Source organism: Ambystoma mexicanum, chromosome 1p, assembly GCF_040938575.1.
Source record: "Ambystoma mexicanum isolate Mex_15411 chromosome 1p, UKY_AmexF1_1, whole genome shotgun sequence".
Taxonomy (NCBI): domain Eukaryota; kingdom Metazoa; phylum Chordata; class Amphibia; order Caudata; family Ambystomatidae; genus Ambystoma; species Ambystoma mexicanum.
This window is the reverse complement of record NC_090921.1, coordinates 594,290,995-594,307,258: the sequence shown is the minus strand read 5'-3', so window position 1 is coordinate 594,307,258 and position 16,264 is coordinate 594,290,995. Positions and strand designations below refer to the sequence as shown.

At 45.7% G+C, this 16,264-nt stretch overlaps 1 protein-coding gene across 1 annotated transcript in view; it reads right to left on the bottom strand.

Annotated features, from left to right (window-relative positions):
- Positions 1-16,264, bottom strand: part of MYO1F (myosin IF) — an 860,973-nt gene that overhangs the window by 25,726 nt on the left and 818,983 nt on the right. The window contains exon 27 of the mRNA XM_069649543.1: positions 13,310-13,479. Coding sequence (XP_069505644.1) covers positions 13,310-13,479 — 170 coding nt within the window. The remainder of the gene's footprint in view (positions 1-13,309; positions 13,480-16,264) is intronic.

Genomic DNA, 16,264 nt, shown 5'->3' with positions numbered 1-16,264 from the left:
TTTATGTACTTTGGAAAGAAATCTGTTATATTTGAATACAAATTTATAATTTATTTTCAAAAGAAATGACTAAGAATATTACCAATACAATTGCTATGTTTACAATTAAATATTTACTTTCTAATATTCTTTTATTTTCTATAAATATAATTATGTAGTACAAATAACAATGTTTTTGCATATTAACCAAACTACTAATGCACATAGTAAGAATAGCCAAACTTCTAATGTGCATAGTCTATACTATCACAATGCACACGGGCACATACTTTCCTTTATATGAGATTATGTTTTATAAAACTTATCATCTGGAAATAAAATGTGTTCATGTAATGTTATTACGCTAAGGAGAATTGTAAATGTAAGTGCAAACTATTTTTATAACACTTGCTATTAAACATGTTTCTACTCCTATCTATTCTTCTTATTTTTGTTTACTACTACAGCTATTTATTATATCACCTTTGAAATACCTGAAATATATTAAGCTGGATCAGGTACTTTCCCTGCAATGTAGTATCACAATTGCTTACTTAAATATGAACTTCAAACCATTTGTATAAGGTTGCAAATTGTATAAGTTGATAGGTACCACAAATTAATGCTCCACATATAATAATGATACTTGTGTATGACTATATTGTTCCATGTCATGTTGTTATTATTGTTAGTATAATATATTAAAATATGTATCAAAAATGGGCAGCAAAAATATTCTAGTTTATATAACCAGTAATGCCATATGATGTAATTATTGACCTCATCAATGATGATTTGTCTGATGTCATTAGTGATGTCACCAATGATGTCATCAGTGATGCCATCTGTCTAGTTATCATTGTGGTCATACCTTGTGCAACAGGGTACAAAATGCTAAGGTGGACTTGCTTCAAATGCAAGTGCTGAATTTCAAGGGTTTTGTTACATTAAATCTGATCACATTAACTCTCTCTTAACAAAGGATTTTTGGCCGCTGGACTTGTAGCACCAATAGGATTCTTTGGTGCACACTAGCCATAGATTTCGGGCAATGGCCAGTGACCACGGCCTTTATCCTTGGTCACTGGACATGTTGCACCAATATGTTTCTTGCGAGCCCACGAGCCATGGCCTTTTGCTGTGGCCACTGTACATTTTGCACCAATAGATTTCTTTGGGGTCCACTAGGCTTGGCCTTAGGCCGTGGCCACTGTACATGTTGCACCAATAGGTTCCTTTAGGCCCACTTGCCAAAGCCTTTATGCCATAGCCAGTGACCACCACCTTCATCCTTGGTCACTGTACATGTTGCACCAATAAGTTTCTTTGGAGCCCACTAGCCATGGCCTTCGCCCGTGGCCACTGTACATGTTGCATCAATAAGTTTCATTGGGACTCACTAGCCATGGCATTTGGCCATGGCCAGTGGCAGAAAAACCCATTTCCCCCTACCTATTAGATCACTGTAGGTGTAACATTTCCTTTTTTCACTCTCTTCCGATTCCCATCGGATTCCCATGATATTCCCCCAAAAATGGCAATGAACTACACATTTCACAACAACAAACTTACCATGCCCACAGGATTTTCCTGGTATTCCCCTGATAATCCGAAAACGTTAGATAATCTAACACACTTCTTAGTACCCTCAGGAACTCACCATGTGCCCCCCTCCTCTTTCCGTGGTCCCCCCGATTCTCTGCAGCTGCTTGTTCCCCTCCTTGTCTCTCTCCCATTACCCCCTTTCACTCTTTGGTTCGTGTGACACATTTTCTTTTCTGAGCACGTCTTCCGTTGTAGCCGAGGGAATCTCACGAGATTCCCCTGGCATTCCTTCTATAATCTGAAAATGTTCGAACTGTAACTGGCTCCACAGACCACCCAAACTCACATGGTATCCTTTTTCTCCCTCCCATCTCTAGCCTGATGCAATTGCATCCTTTTTTCTCCTCCAAATACCTTTTTGAGAACTATTTATTTTCGTATTCTCCCGGGATTCCCCCGGTAATCGTTTACATTGAGAGAAAAAATGGTGCCTTTCAAAATTGGGCTTTTTCTCTATGGGAAAAAGAATGTGAGTAGGCCGAAAACAGCACAATTTTGGTTTCTTAATGACTTCTAAATTTTTTAACAAATCTTTCCCAAAATGTCCAGTCAGGAGGGGATTTTGAAAAACCTTTTGTTTGGAAAATGTCATCCAAATCCACCATGCATGTCAAAAGTTATTAACAATAGAATGTGCAGATTTCCTATGATTCAAGGCTATCATTTTAACTATAGGGTGGCAACTGCCACCTTATGATATATATATATATATATATATATATATATATATGTATATATATATACTATATATATGTGTTACCAGTGTAGATATACATGCACTTCTACTAGCACTAATACATCAACTACCAGCAGTATTAGTACTACTAACAGCACCAGAAGTAGCACTATTAGTTCATGTACTAGTGATATGGCTATTATTATTAATAGAACTAGTACTTCTAGTTCTACTCGTAGTAGTAGTTCTGGTAGTAGTAGTATGCTAAATGCAGTATTATTGTTACTACTGGTGGTAAGGGTAATTGCTACTGATATCACTACTGTTAAAAGTGATGCTACTAATGATGGTAGTAGTTCTGCTGTTAGTATTACTGATGATAGTATTACGAGTAATACTGGTAGTAATGTTATGTTTCCTAAATGCACTACTACTGGTAGTAGCAGTAATATTACTGGTAGAAATACTACAACTGGTAGTACTACTGTTTCTACTACTACTGATAAAGTAGCACCCCAACATCTGTCACTGCTACTATTGAGTGACAAGGATAAGTAGGTAGTTAAAATGTTGCCATAAAGGAAAAGAAAATGCTGCAATCCTTTTCTTTGACCTTTTGCCGCTATAATTTAGCTGCAGAGTGGTTCCTCTGTAGGCTTTCGCTGATGTCACACCTTCCTTAAGGACTTCAAATCAGCTCACAAAATGGAGGACAACCACACAAGGAAACAAATGTAACTATATCACTTATGAGTACGGTAGAAGTGCAGATTCGGGCCTTCACAAACATTTGCAATTGCATTTTTAAAACGTATCTGCACTTCTACCTTTCTCATAAGTGATCTAGGCGTAAATTGTGTGATCGATATTGGGGAATTGTGCCAACTTTTAAAATATTTGCACTCAGGAGACCAAAAAAGAAATAAAAGTCAGAACTTTTAAATCCCTTTTTCACAATTAGGTGATGCATAAGTTCACACAGTTGCGTAAACAGCCCTTCCCCTTCACACTCATTGCAATGCCCACTTTTGCAGACTTAGTAAATTACATATGCTTATTTTGTGCAAAAATCTTTCCAAATTCTAAAGTTGAATATTCTTATGTAAATTGGTTGTCTGAATTGATCACATTCACCTGTGGATAAAGCTTTGTGAATTGCACCCCTCTTCAGCTTTGTGCAACCACACCAGCGTCCATTCTGCCATTTATAGCTAAAATGTGATCAGTGGAGTAACTTTGCTGAAAATGTTGGGGGGTACATGACAACTGAAGGAAAGGGATGGGGTGAAGGGAGGGTAGATGGTGGCTCTGAGGGATTGTTTCGGCCAAAGAGTAAAAAAATAAATTTGGTGGAATGGCAGACCATTAGTTCAAAGCCGAAGATACCGAACATGAAGAGGAGTGGTTGCAGGGGTGGCCCCCTCCGCCCATGTTCAGTATTTTTGGCTTTGGTGGTTGCAGGGGTGTCCCCCGCTTCCTCAGCATTGCTGGCAGGGGACCCAACCAAAAAAAAGGAAAAGGGATGCAGCAGCGTCAGATCTGACCGCCATTAAAGGGATGGATTTGACGCTGCAGGGTACAGGAGAGACAGCGGATGGAGAATAGGTAAGTAGAGGGGGGTTTATGGATGTACTGGCGGTTTGAGGGGGACATGGTTTTTTTTTTGTACCGAGGTAAAAACCTATTTGCAGTGAAAATGACTATGGTTAATTCCGCCAGGATTTTGTACGTTGGTCAAACAACCTAAATCCCTCAGGGATAACACTAAACTACTACACCACAAGAATCCATTGCTGACGCTCTGTTATAACTTTCATAAGACTGTGGCATATCTTTAAAATTCAATTGGGCCCCCACACATCTTCAGCCGGCCTGCCATGCACCCAGTGACACAACATAACATTCACAAACTTAATTCCATTAGAACACACAAACCATGCATTATTTATCATTCATTCAGACATAAGACAGCAGTCATATGCTTGCACACATTCTCACTCACACACAAATACACCAAGCACTTCCATTGACATACACTGTGTGCACACAACATTTATATGTACATTTACAATAACACATGGAAACAGTGGCGCAATGTCCATTGAGCAGACCAGACTTTATCACCCCCTGATACCTGAAATTTGGGCTATGTTGACTTGACCTAGCTGAACTATAAAGCCATGGCTGAAAGGACCAGATTCACTGGAATGTCAGCAATTTCCTTGATTTTTCATTCATTCAAAGGCAAAAACCATTGGTTAATGCAGTGCAGTGGGTGACCAAGTATAATTTGTATAGATGTTTAAATGCCATATATCTCCAAACTTGGGTTCTGCACAGCACCTTATATGTCTATGTGTTGATAGATATTTTCTACAAGATTCTGACTGATTAAAATGAAGGTATGTTTTCCTGTGTTCAAATGGCTCCAAGCAGCGGAGTACCGAGCGGGAGAGTCGCACGGTGGTGGTCAAGCTGCCCCCATAGCTCTTTTAAGAGCCAGACTGGGACATTTGTCATTGGGAACCCTCTCCCATTCGGGCCCTCAAAGAGGGTGTCCAACGACAAAAGTGTCCCGCTGGCAGGACAATGTGTGCTGAGCAATTCCTGCTCAGCACTCTCATTGTCCTGGCATCACGACACCTTAACCTTTCCAAATGGTAGAGGTGTCCCGCTGCCAGGACAATGTCCCAAGGAGCGCCGGGCAGCAGAGGGTCCTCACGTTGCTCTGTATCAACAGAGTATTACAATGTGAGCCATAAGGCACTGACGAGAGGGAGGGGGGCTGCTATTATCGGGGACTTTTGTCCCTTTAGAAATGTGAATGGGAGGGAGTGATCAGAAGTGAGAAGGGTGCATAATGTTGCATGATTTATGAAATAATGACTATGGCTTTAAAACCCCAGGAGGATTTGTTAGGCTCACATTAATCTGCATGATGTTATTGTGACTTTGCATGCAGAATGGGGAGGATGAAACTAAAGCCATACTCCCATTGCTCAACATATTTGTATGACAATGTATATAGTGTATGGTTAGTTTACTATGAAAGGCTAGTTTATTATGTAATGTGGTTTGCTTCCAAGGCATTGCAATAAATAATTATGTTATATGTATTATATAAATAATAAGCACATGAAATGTAAAGCAAAACCTTGATAAATATCTATATCAACTAAGACTGGAAATATGTGCATGGCCGCTTAAATTGTCCACATCCTAGTTTCACCATTTAACCAAGTGTGTGATCCTGAGCAAATTATTTAATCACATTGTGCCTTATCTGCAGCTCTGTAAGTGATTCTGATTCACTTCAAAGCTTATGGTAATGCATCATGCTATTATAATGGAAAAGGCTAATGACTATAGAGTTAATCCACACATAACAATAGTGCAATTTAGGTATTTTGCACCACAAAAAATTATTTGTCACTTGGCTTATTTATTGCAACTTATTCTAAAGTCATTTCCATGGTGACTCCAAGTATCTAAGACTGATGACGCACCCTCCAATGTCCTTTTCTGTGAAGTCACTTCTGTTGGTGCAATCCATATGCTAATTAGGAAGTTTGTAAAAAAGTACCTCTGCTCTGCTTTCAAATGCTGCCCGGGCCACATCTCATGTTACACCGACCTACCTCTTCGCACTCACACGCCTACAGGCAGAAACCAGGAAGCTGAATGAGCTTCCTAGTTCCTGTCTGTGTGTCGCACGAACACGAAGCCGGAAAGCGATGCTCTGTGCCACTGGCCCCCGGAAGTGCTGCTGCTAGCATGACAGTGCAGGCTCCAGGCCCTGCAACACCCAGTTCAGCACCCTGGCAGCTGACTTTCAGTCAGGTCAGGCTAGCCAGGGTGAGCGACTGAGCCACGCAGGGCAACCCAGCCCTGAATGTGTTGCAGCGCAGCTGCCAGGCATCTCTGCATTATGTAATGAGACAGTGCAAGCCTTGCTGAGCACCCCGCCGGGCTCGCGCAGAACAATTACATAATTGATGATTGCAGCTCCCCTGTCCTCCCTGCAAAAGATGAGGGGGACAAAAGGGCATGCCACAGAAGTTGGGGGGGGGACAAAACCCCCTGTTCACCCCTATTTTATTTTCAAATTTGTTTATTGGCATTTATTAATGAACACACTTGTAGGATAACATATGCCAGGGTACAAGGATGTTGAGAGTTAATGAGGAAAAACAACAACAAACAAACCATAAAACATTAACTTTCTCCCAGTGATTCTGCATGCTAAGTTGGGTTGGTGTCACCAAGTGGGTCGGGGGGGAAGGGTTCCAGGCGGTTTGGAGTGAGGGGGAAGGAAAAGGAGGGAAACAGCTTAATAACTGGCGGACTATGGTCTCAGGCCCATTGTACGGTTGGCTCTTATTGATTCACGGAGGCTTGTCATCAGAGGGATAAAGCAGGGAGTCTGTAAGTTCCTTCCAAGCTTCCAGGGACGAGCTAGATTCGTCGGTCGATCTAGTTATGCTTTCCTCCCACGCTGAGGTTTCTGCTCGCACCCAGCGTTTCAACTCAGAGTGCCAGTGTTTCTGTTGGGGCCCTGCTGCCTTCTTCCAGGACATTGCCACGGCCCTTTTTGCCAGTATACACATGATGTCCATTAGTTTGGTGAAATGCTTGAGTTTGGCCGGCCTGGTATACGTGCCCAGTAGGCATTCCTCCGGGGTCCACTTGTATCTAGTCGCTCCCATGTTGTTGCTTGTCTGCTGAATAGTGGTCCACAAGAATTGCGTTTTAGTGCATTGCCAGAACATATGGATCAAGTCTGCATTATACTGTCCACACCATATGCAGTTAGAGGGTAGTTTGTTGTTAAGTTTTGTTAGCCTGGATGGTGTCAGGTATGTTCGATGTAGGAGGTTAAGTTGAATTTGTCTGAATCTGTGGTTTCTAGAGACCGATTTAGGAAATGACAGGGCCCTTTCCCATTCTTCGTCAGACAATTCTCTGCCTATGTCAGTTTCCCATTTACCTCTCAAGTTGGCGCTTCGTGGGTTGGGGATGTCGCTCAGTTGGGCGTATATCTGGGACACCGGTTTCCATCCTTCTCCCAGAGTATAGAGAAGCGTGATTAGGGGGTTTGGTTCCGGTTCCTCCGGCCATGACGACCATTTGGTACGTGCTGTGGTTCTCAGCCTCTGGTACCACAGAAACTGGCCCGAGTGGATTCCATCGTTTTCCTGGAGTGTTTCAAAGTCTTTGAAGGCTCCGTCCATAAACAGGTCCCCCCACGAGTATATCCCATTTCTTTCCCAGTGTCTGAGGTGTTGCAAATCAATGGCGGATCCACATAGGTCCGTGATTAGTGGTATGTCTGGGGCATACTGGTGTTTGGTGCATGTAAGGGTCTCCGTTCTGCGCCAGATTTTTTGTCCCAGTGCAGCTAAGAAGGGGGCACCGCGCATCAAGTGGGAGGGGGCCCAGATGAGTTCTTTTAAGTATAGCGGGGAGACCAGGGTCTGTAGTAGGGGGGTCTCAGGTGTGACCTCGTCTGCCAGCCATTTGGTGACGAAACTAAGCTGTGCCGCCAAATAATACTTTTCAAAGTTTGGGAGTTGGATTCCCCCCTGGGCGTATGGCAGCATCAAGGTGGAGAGTGCTATTTTGCGTCTTCCTGTACCCCACAAAAAGTCCCGGATCATTCTTTCTAACAGGCGGAAAAAGGGCACTGTAATGTAAAAATGAATATTCTGAAACCCGTAGAGGAATCTAGGAAGGACGATCATTTTTATTATTGCCGCTCTGCCCATCATGGACAGGGGAAGCTTCGCCCAGAATTGCATGGATTTTTTCAGGGCTGGGACCACAATCTTCGTGTTATGCTCATGCATTAGAATGGGGGTATGCAGTATGTGTATCCCTAAATACTTGAATGAGGCCAATTCCCATCGTATTCCTACCTCCGGGAGATCTGTTATGTCTCTCCCCCTGAGGCCTGCTTGGGGGAATAAGCAAGATTTCGCCCTACTAAACTGAATGCCAGAGTACTTTGCAAAGTTGTCTAGGACATTTAACATCGTGGGTACGTTGTTCAGTGGGTCCCTGACATACAGCAGTACGTCATCAGCGTAAAGGGAGATTATATGGTCAACTCCCCCTAGTTGTATCCCAGCATCGAAAAATTGTCTACGGAAGTCAACAGCAATAGGTTCCAGCCCTAGTACGTAAAGCATGGGGGAGAGCGGGCATCCCTGCCTGGTGCCCCTGCATATATCCCAGGCCTCTGATATGTACTTTCCTGTTTTTACTCTGGCTTTAGGTTTGGTGTAAAGGATCTTGATCCAACTGATGAAGCCTGGGCCAAAGCCAAAGTCAACTAGGACCGCCACTAGCCACTCCCAGTATATTGAATCGAACGCCTTGATGGCATCGAGGGACAACAATGCATACGTCTCCGCGCTAGCCTCTGTCTGAGCAATAATCTGTTGTACCCTTCGTAGGTTCATAGACGTGTTCCGACCTGGTATGAAGCCACATTGATTCTCATGTACCACCTCCCCTATGATTTTGGCCAGTCTGTTTGCTAACACCGTGGTCAATATCTTAACATCATAATTAAGCATGGCTATCGGGCGGTAGGAGTCACATCTGTCAGCCGGCTTATTGGGTTTGATAATTGGAATCAACAGGGTCTCCCTCATACTATCAGGGAGTATCCCCCTCTCCTGTGCTTCTTGGAAAACCTCGCAGAGCAAGGGTGTTAGGGAGGTCTCATAGGCCTTGTAGAACTCAGTGGGCAGTCCGTCGCTCCCCGGGGTTTTACCCGTGGCTAGCGACTTGACTGCCTCAGTTATGTCTTCTGGTGTGATATCTGCATCTAGTGCTGCTGCCTGTTCCGGGGAGATTTTGGGGAGTCCTATTTCTCCCAGGGTGTCTATAATTTGTTCTCGGGGGACCTGGTCGCTATGAGAATAGAGGAGTTCGTAGAAGCCCCTAAAGGTGTCGTTTATATCTTGCTGGGTCTGTACTATCTCCCCTTCTTCGGTCTGTAGCTTGGTGATAGTGTGTTTAGGGTGCTCCTTCCTACATAACCAGGCCAGCATTCTACCAGGTCTGTCAGCCTCTCTGTGTGTTCTGTTTGTTTTAGCGGCATAGTCAAATTTGGCTAGTCTTTCCCATGCGAGGGCACATTTAGCTCTAAGTTCCTTCAGGCTGTCTTCCCTTAGGTGAGTGCTCACCGGGGCGGCTTCTAGCTGCTCAACCTGTTGTTCCCATTGAACCAATTCTCCCCTCAATTGTTTTCTGATGCCCCCTGCTTTTGTGATGATTTCGCCTCTCGTTACTACTTTGAGAGCATCCCATACCGTACTCAGGCTATCTACGCTTCCTTTGTTTCTTTCAACAAAGTTGTCTATGAACTCGTGCAGTTCTTCCCTAAACACAGGGTCACCGAGAGCGTCTATCGGCATCCTCCACATAGGGATAGGGGGCCTAGGACCAGTCTGATTCCATTCTATTAGGAGAGGGGAGTGGTCGGAGATGGTTCTACCTAAATAACGCGCTTCCTCTATCTGTGATAGGTGTTCTTTGCCTATGAAGACGTAATCTATCCTCGTATAAAGGTCGTGTGGGGAGGAGAAGTATGAGTACCCCTGGGAGTCAGGATGGCGTTCCCTCCAAATGTCGGCCAGGCTCAACCTATCTGTCAACAAAGACAGGGCTGTGGTTGCCGGTGAGGAGCCTTTCGGGTGAGGCAAGGAGCGATCTAGGTTCGCATCATGGACACAATTAAAATCTCCCCCCCAAAGAAAAATGCCATGTCTATAGGGTGCGACTTTAGTATACATGGAGTTTAAGTGTGCTGGGATGTTAGTATTGGGGAGATAAGAGTTCACTATGCATACTTCTTCTTGTTCCAGCCGGCCCCAGAGAATGACAAACCTACCCTCAGGATCTATGACTGACTCAATTAGGTGAAATGGGAGCTGGGGGTGGATCCAGGTGTATACCCCCCGTGCATATTTGGAGTATGTAGTGCCCACTCCCTGTCCTCCCCAATGTTCCCCCAGTTTGGCCAGGGCGTCCGCCGTACAGTGTGTCTCCTGTAGCATTGCTATTTGTGCTTTTTTCCTGTTCAGGTATGACTTGACTCTGTTCCGGCGTAAGTAGGTTCCCAATCCCCTCACATTCCACGTCACTATCTTTATTGTGACGTTAGATGACATGTCGGGTCTCTTCGATTGAGTTCAGATCGGTCCAGGAACCATCGGTTCCTTCCGAAAATGCTCCTGTTCCCCGCCCCCCCCCCCAACCGGCCCATCCCCTCCTGCAGCTTCTATCACATTCATGGGAGATTTTGTAATTTGAGTAACTCCCATTCCTTTGAATGGGGAAGATGAACAAAACAAATTAAACAGTAGAACAAAACCTTGAAATGCCCCCAGCAGTTGCTTCGAACTTGCAACGCTCAGGGGTCCCGAGCCTTCCAGGCCACTTTTGGTCTTCCGGGTCGGGAGGCGTGTGGGTAAATTGCCCACACAGTGTCCGGAGGGGTGGGTCATCCCGCAAATGCACGTGTGGTTTCTGGAGTTCCTGCCCGATCTAGCAATCATTACAGTAGAACTCTGATATAACATAGGTGTCTGCCTGTATAGGCTCACTGGTGGAAGTGCGGGTATATCTTTCAATTCAGTGTGGGGGTGATCATCTCATTCCCGGTCCCGGAGGGTTTTCCTTGTCGTCAGCCAGATTATTATGTTCTAGCCACAAGTTTGCCGCGGCTGGGGTCTCCAGAAATATGGCTCTTCCTTTGTAGAGGATTTTGAGGCGTGATGGGTAAAGTAGCATGTATTTTAGGTTGAGCTTTCTTAATTGTGCTTTTATTGGGATAAAGGAGTTCCTTGCTCGTTGCACAGTGGGGGTGTAATCTGGGTATATGACTATTGTCGAGTCCTTTCGTTTGATCTCTGCACCTTCTCTGGAGTGTCGTAGTATTATTTCTCGGTCTCGGAAATTCAGGATTTTAGCTATGATTGGGCGAGGGTGTGAGCCCGGAGGTGGACGCTTCTGGAGGGACCTGTGGGCTCTTTCCACAGAGAAACCCTGCGAGAGTTTCCCTGGGCCAATTTCCTGTAGTAGGAGTGTCTCGATGAATTCAGTCGGGTCTGAGCCTTCCAAGTCCTCGGGAACCCCCAGCAGGCGAATGTTGTTACGGCGGGCTCGGCCCTCAGCATCCTCCGAGCGCGCTTCGAGTCTCGACACCATTTGCTCTAGGACCTGGACTCTCGACTTCAGCTCCTGGGTGTCTTCCACATTCTCTTGTAGAGTGTTTTCAGCTGTCGTCACTCTTTCCGCGAGGTTGCGGGCGTCTTGTCGCATAAGCTGCATGTCTGTTCTCATCTCTTCAATTTTCCCTTCTACTGACGTGCGGAGGGCTGCTATTGCCTGCAGGACCTGTGCGTGCTTAAGATCTTCTCCCTGTTGGGAGGGTTCCGCTACCGTTTCCTGGGCCTGTTGCGGCGGTCTCTGGGGCTTGGCCGTCGTAAAGGAGTCCATTGTGACCAACTTCAGCTTGCCTTTGGGGGGGGACATCACCCTCGTTAGATCGTAAAGCTTTAGTTCTAGTTCTTGTTGTGCTAGCTATGGTAGTCTCAACTGCGGCCCTTAGATCATGTCTCAGGATTGAAGGTGTCCGGTAAAGTTTCTCAGATGGGGCCTTCCATCTGGTCGATGTTCAAACGGCTATAGGTGCGGATCCCCTAAGTCCAATTGCCCTGACCGCAAATCAAGCGGGTGAGGTACAGTCCAAGACGGTCTCCAGCTATTTTAATTGGGTTCCGCTTTTCATGGTGTCCCAACTGCAGGTGTTTTAGTTGTTCTTGATGCCAGCCCCAATGGGTGGGGGCTCCTGGGTTTATCCGTCAATTAGTGGCATTGTAGCTGCGCTTATTGTGGTGTTTTGTGATGTTCTAGGAGTTCCACCGCTTGGCAATGGGGCTAGGTGTATGGTAAGGCGGGCGCCAGGCTTCGGGTGAATCACAGGTCGCTATGATGTGCTTCTGGCTGCCTCAGCGACAGGGTTATTGCTGGTCTGATGAGGCCCGCTCCCTCCCCCGGGCAGAGCAGCAGTCGTGGGGCCTAGTTGTGAATGCCTCCACGGTGTCCCTCTCTTAATAATGTATTGCGCCGCAATCCACCACCTTCCCAGCTGTGGGATTATGGTCCGGCTCACCTGTGTGTGGGCGTCGTCGACCGCAAACCCTCGATCCACCTCCGTGTGTCGCAGTCGCTGTCGCTGGTGTAGCGGGGGGGTCGGTCAGTCTCCCGCCTGTGGGAGCCCGGACGAGGCCAAGGGGGAGGATTCTGCCTCGGCGGCCCGCAAGAAGGAAAAGTCCCAGGGACGCGATCGCACACCAGCCTCGACCCTCCTCGAGTGTTGCGGGTCCAGGACGTGCGGGCTCAAGTCGCTCTCCTCGAGTCACTGGCGCCTCCCGGCATCAACGTGGGTATGTTCCCGGCTTCTCCTTGTTCGTCCGGGTTGGCTCCGCTCCGTTCTGCCTCTGCCTAACGGAGCTTCCTCTGTACGTCGTCGCCGCTGGTGCCGAAAGGCTCCGGTCTCACTCCCTCCTTCAGCGCTTCCACCCTGTGGGCTGCCTCCGGGCGCCAGGGCCAGAGAAGTCGCAACGTCGCAGCGAGCTGCGGGGCGTCCTGGGACTGCGGTCTCAGTTGGCTTCACTTGATCGCGGGCGCCGCCATCTTGCTGGTCCGAGGGGTGCAAGTTTAAGCCTCTCGTTTCGACGCTTCCGTTTTCGATTTTACTCGAAAACTCCGTCGAGCGCCGGCAATCTGTTTACGTTCCAGAATATATGTTTATAGCCCTTCACAGCGTGATTTTCAGCGATATTTATCCGTGTTACAAGGATCACGGGACGGAGCTCCGAAGGAACCTGTCTTCACGGCATGCGTGCTGGCCACGCCCCTGTTCACCCCTATAATTATGACCATGAATGTGATATAATTTGGTAAAGCACAAGTAAAACCAATTGTCTTGTGAAAGAAATGGCATCATGCGGAATGACCATGCACTAGTCTTACCTTCCATTAGGACATCGATGATTTCATTGACGTTGAAACTGAGCTCGTCTACATCTTGTCCCACGTACTGATACAGGGCCTTGCACTTCGGTCCAGATGGCTTGGGCTCTGGTTTTGGGCGTCCTACAGCTGGGAGTGGGCGCTGGCTTATGCTTATCCTCCGCTGTCTTCTGTAGTTTGAGAAAATAGCCAAAGAAATAATTTTTAACAATGAAATTCAAACAGTGAAATCATTCAAATAACAAGAATTAGGATTTAGATTTCAAATACAATATTGTTTTTAGAAAATTTAAGTGGCCGATTCCCAATTCATTATGTTTTCGGGCAAAAGAAAACTGGATTCACAAACGTCATGAGTCATCACCGCACTCTTAAGTGAAACTAAAAATGATATTCCACAATTAAACTATTTTTTCACACTGCAACATTTTTTCCATTACATAGTTCCACTTTTTCTACACATCTAACAAATGTTTAAGGCAATCTTTGAACTTTCACACTTCAAACACCCAATATGTACATGAAGATTATGGATTGAAGGGGAATGAAGAGGGAAGATTCACAATATGAGCTGTACCTTCCTGAACATCCAGTCTAACATGTCTGAAAGTTAGCTGGATCTAACAGAAAAACATGCCTTCTGACGCAGCTGTGTGACAGCTCAAGGATCCCTGTGACACTAGGGCAGTGGTCTCCTAACCTTTAAGGCCTGGGCGCCCCCTGAGCAAAATGTGGGTAGGACACCCCCCAAAAATGCCAAATGGACAGTAAGTCCAAATGGCTATAAAATATTGCGTGCCGTCAACGCACCTACTCCCAGTATATTCCTTGGATTCCCCACCTGCACGCATCACAGTCTTTGTACTCCCTCATACCACTCCTAACCCAGTCCCTGTGCTCTCCCCAACCAAGTCCACCACAGACCCTGGGCTCTCCAAATCCTGCTCCCACCACTATCCCATGGCTCCCGCCCATCTTGCTCCCAGTACAGTCTCTGGGCTCCCCGACCCTGCTCCCAGCACTGTCCCAGGGCCAGTGGTGGGTGGTGAATTTTTTAAGTGCAGGGGCATAAGTTTTTCCACCAGATAAGACATAGCGACCGAGCGAAGCAAGGGAGCCCGAACCAATCAATTGCACTTCGGGGGGTTTTCCCCATGCCTTTTAAAAAAAAAATAATGGGTTGAAATGTTGCATTTTAGAGCATACTTTTAAAAACAAAATGGGTAAAAAGCCAAACATTTTGCAAAATTTGTGCTGGGGGGCCCAGATGACAGGCATGATATTTTTTACTGGACATCTATGATAGATTTCCAGTAAAGGGATACCATCACTGTCCCCTGGGCCCCAAAGTGCCTAGCACAATCAACATGATTATGTGTGTATGCAAGGCGCTGGAGGGCCAAGGAGAAAGCATGGTATTTTTGACTGGACATCTATGATAGATATCCAGTAAATAAATACCATCCCTGTCGCCTGGGCTCCACAGCGCATCAGAAGGAGAACGGATTTTGGCAGGTGGGTAGGGGGATTGTGCAACAAAGGAATGTTTAAATGCCTTAGTTGTACAACCCTCCTTCCCCCCTCTACTCTCACTCACCAAAATCAGCTCAATGAACCAAAACAAACACACACATTCACAAAGCAATCATTCTATTATTCACACGAGCACCCATCGATATACACTCACTCATGACACAAGCATACACATATTTAAATACAAAATAAATTAACATTAACTTATCTTCTACAGGGGCCTCCACGTGGGTGCAGAAATGCCCCGCTCCAGAGAAAGGCCCCGCGCAGGAGCTCCACCTCGCACATAGACATGCAGGGCCTGAGCCAGCATTTCCAATGAGCTATGCAAGGCTGTAATGGGACCAACTAAAGACTGACCTTAGTTTATCTGACATCTCATCTGGGAATTGCACCAGTGTCCTCCCTTTTCTGTCAAATAGTTTTTTGTAAGTAACCCTTTGTCTGTGTGGAAAGATGGAATCCGTAGCTATTTCCATGTGCAACTCCTGTTGCGCTCAAGCACTGATTATCAATTTGGAGCTATCCATATTTATATCGAGCCTGGAATTTGCGCCTAAGCTTACAAGCAAACGTATGCATTTATATCAGGCCCAATTGAAGGCTCTTAGGGATGCTTCACTTCACGCAGGAGGTACACTGCAGATGCAGAGACGTTTGTTACTTAGGGACTACCCATTTATGTGCTGGCTGTCTTCTTTGCTGATGATGCAGTCTTGCTAGCAACCGCACCTTGCCCATCTTCAATGGAAATACACAAGTATGGGTCTGGAGATCACTGTTGGTAAAACAAGGGCCATGGAAGTCCACTCAAGATGCACAAAGAGCCCAAGACTGGATGCATGCATCGAGTGCAGGAGTTCAGAAGATGGGCAGGCGTATGATTACTTGGTAGCAGGTTCACTGAAAAATGCCATGAAACTGATGTAAACACAAATGAAATAGAGTTTAAAGTCGGTACTTTATTGGATTCGTCTATAGGTCTCCACAGAGCTCCAAACATATAAAGAGACCCTCCAAGAAATTATGGTAGAGGAAGGGGGTCATGCCCTCCCATGGTTCCAGCATATCAAATCTCTACCAATATCATTAGAATTGAGACATCTTTGGCACAATCCTTCTGATATGAATGCAGAAACCAATGTTTAGTCACAAAGAATTTCCATCATTTTGTCTAGAACCAGGATGGAGCTATCATGTACTAGACTACCAACAGGATCCTCTTACTGGTTATGCAAAATGGATTTCATTTATGAGGTGTACCTGGATCCTCTTTCACCCCCATTAGCTCGCTCGTTGTACATCACATTTAGAATGGGAACTTTGAGTGTTGCACTGTTCAGAAGGAAATGGAAACAACCACAGTGTAGCACATGCCCAGCCTGTGGAGAAGGAGAGGAGACAACCTACCATTTTTTACTT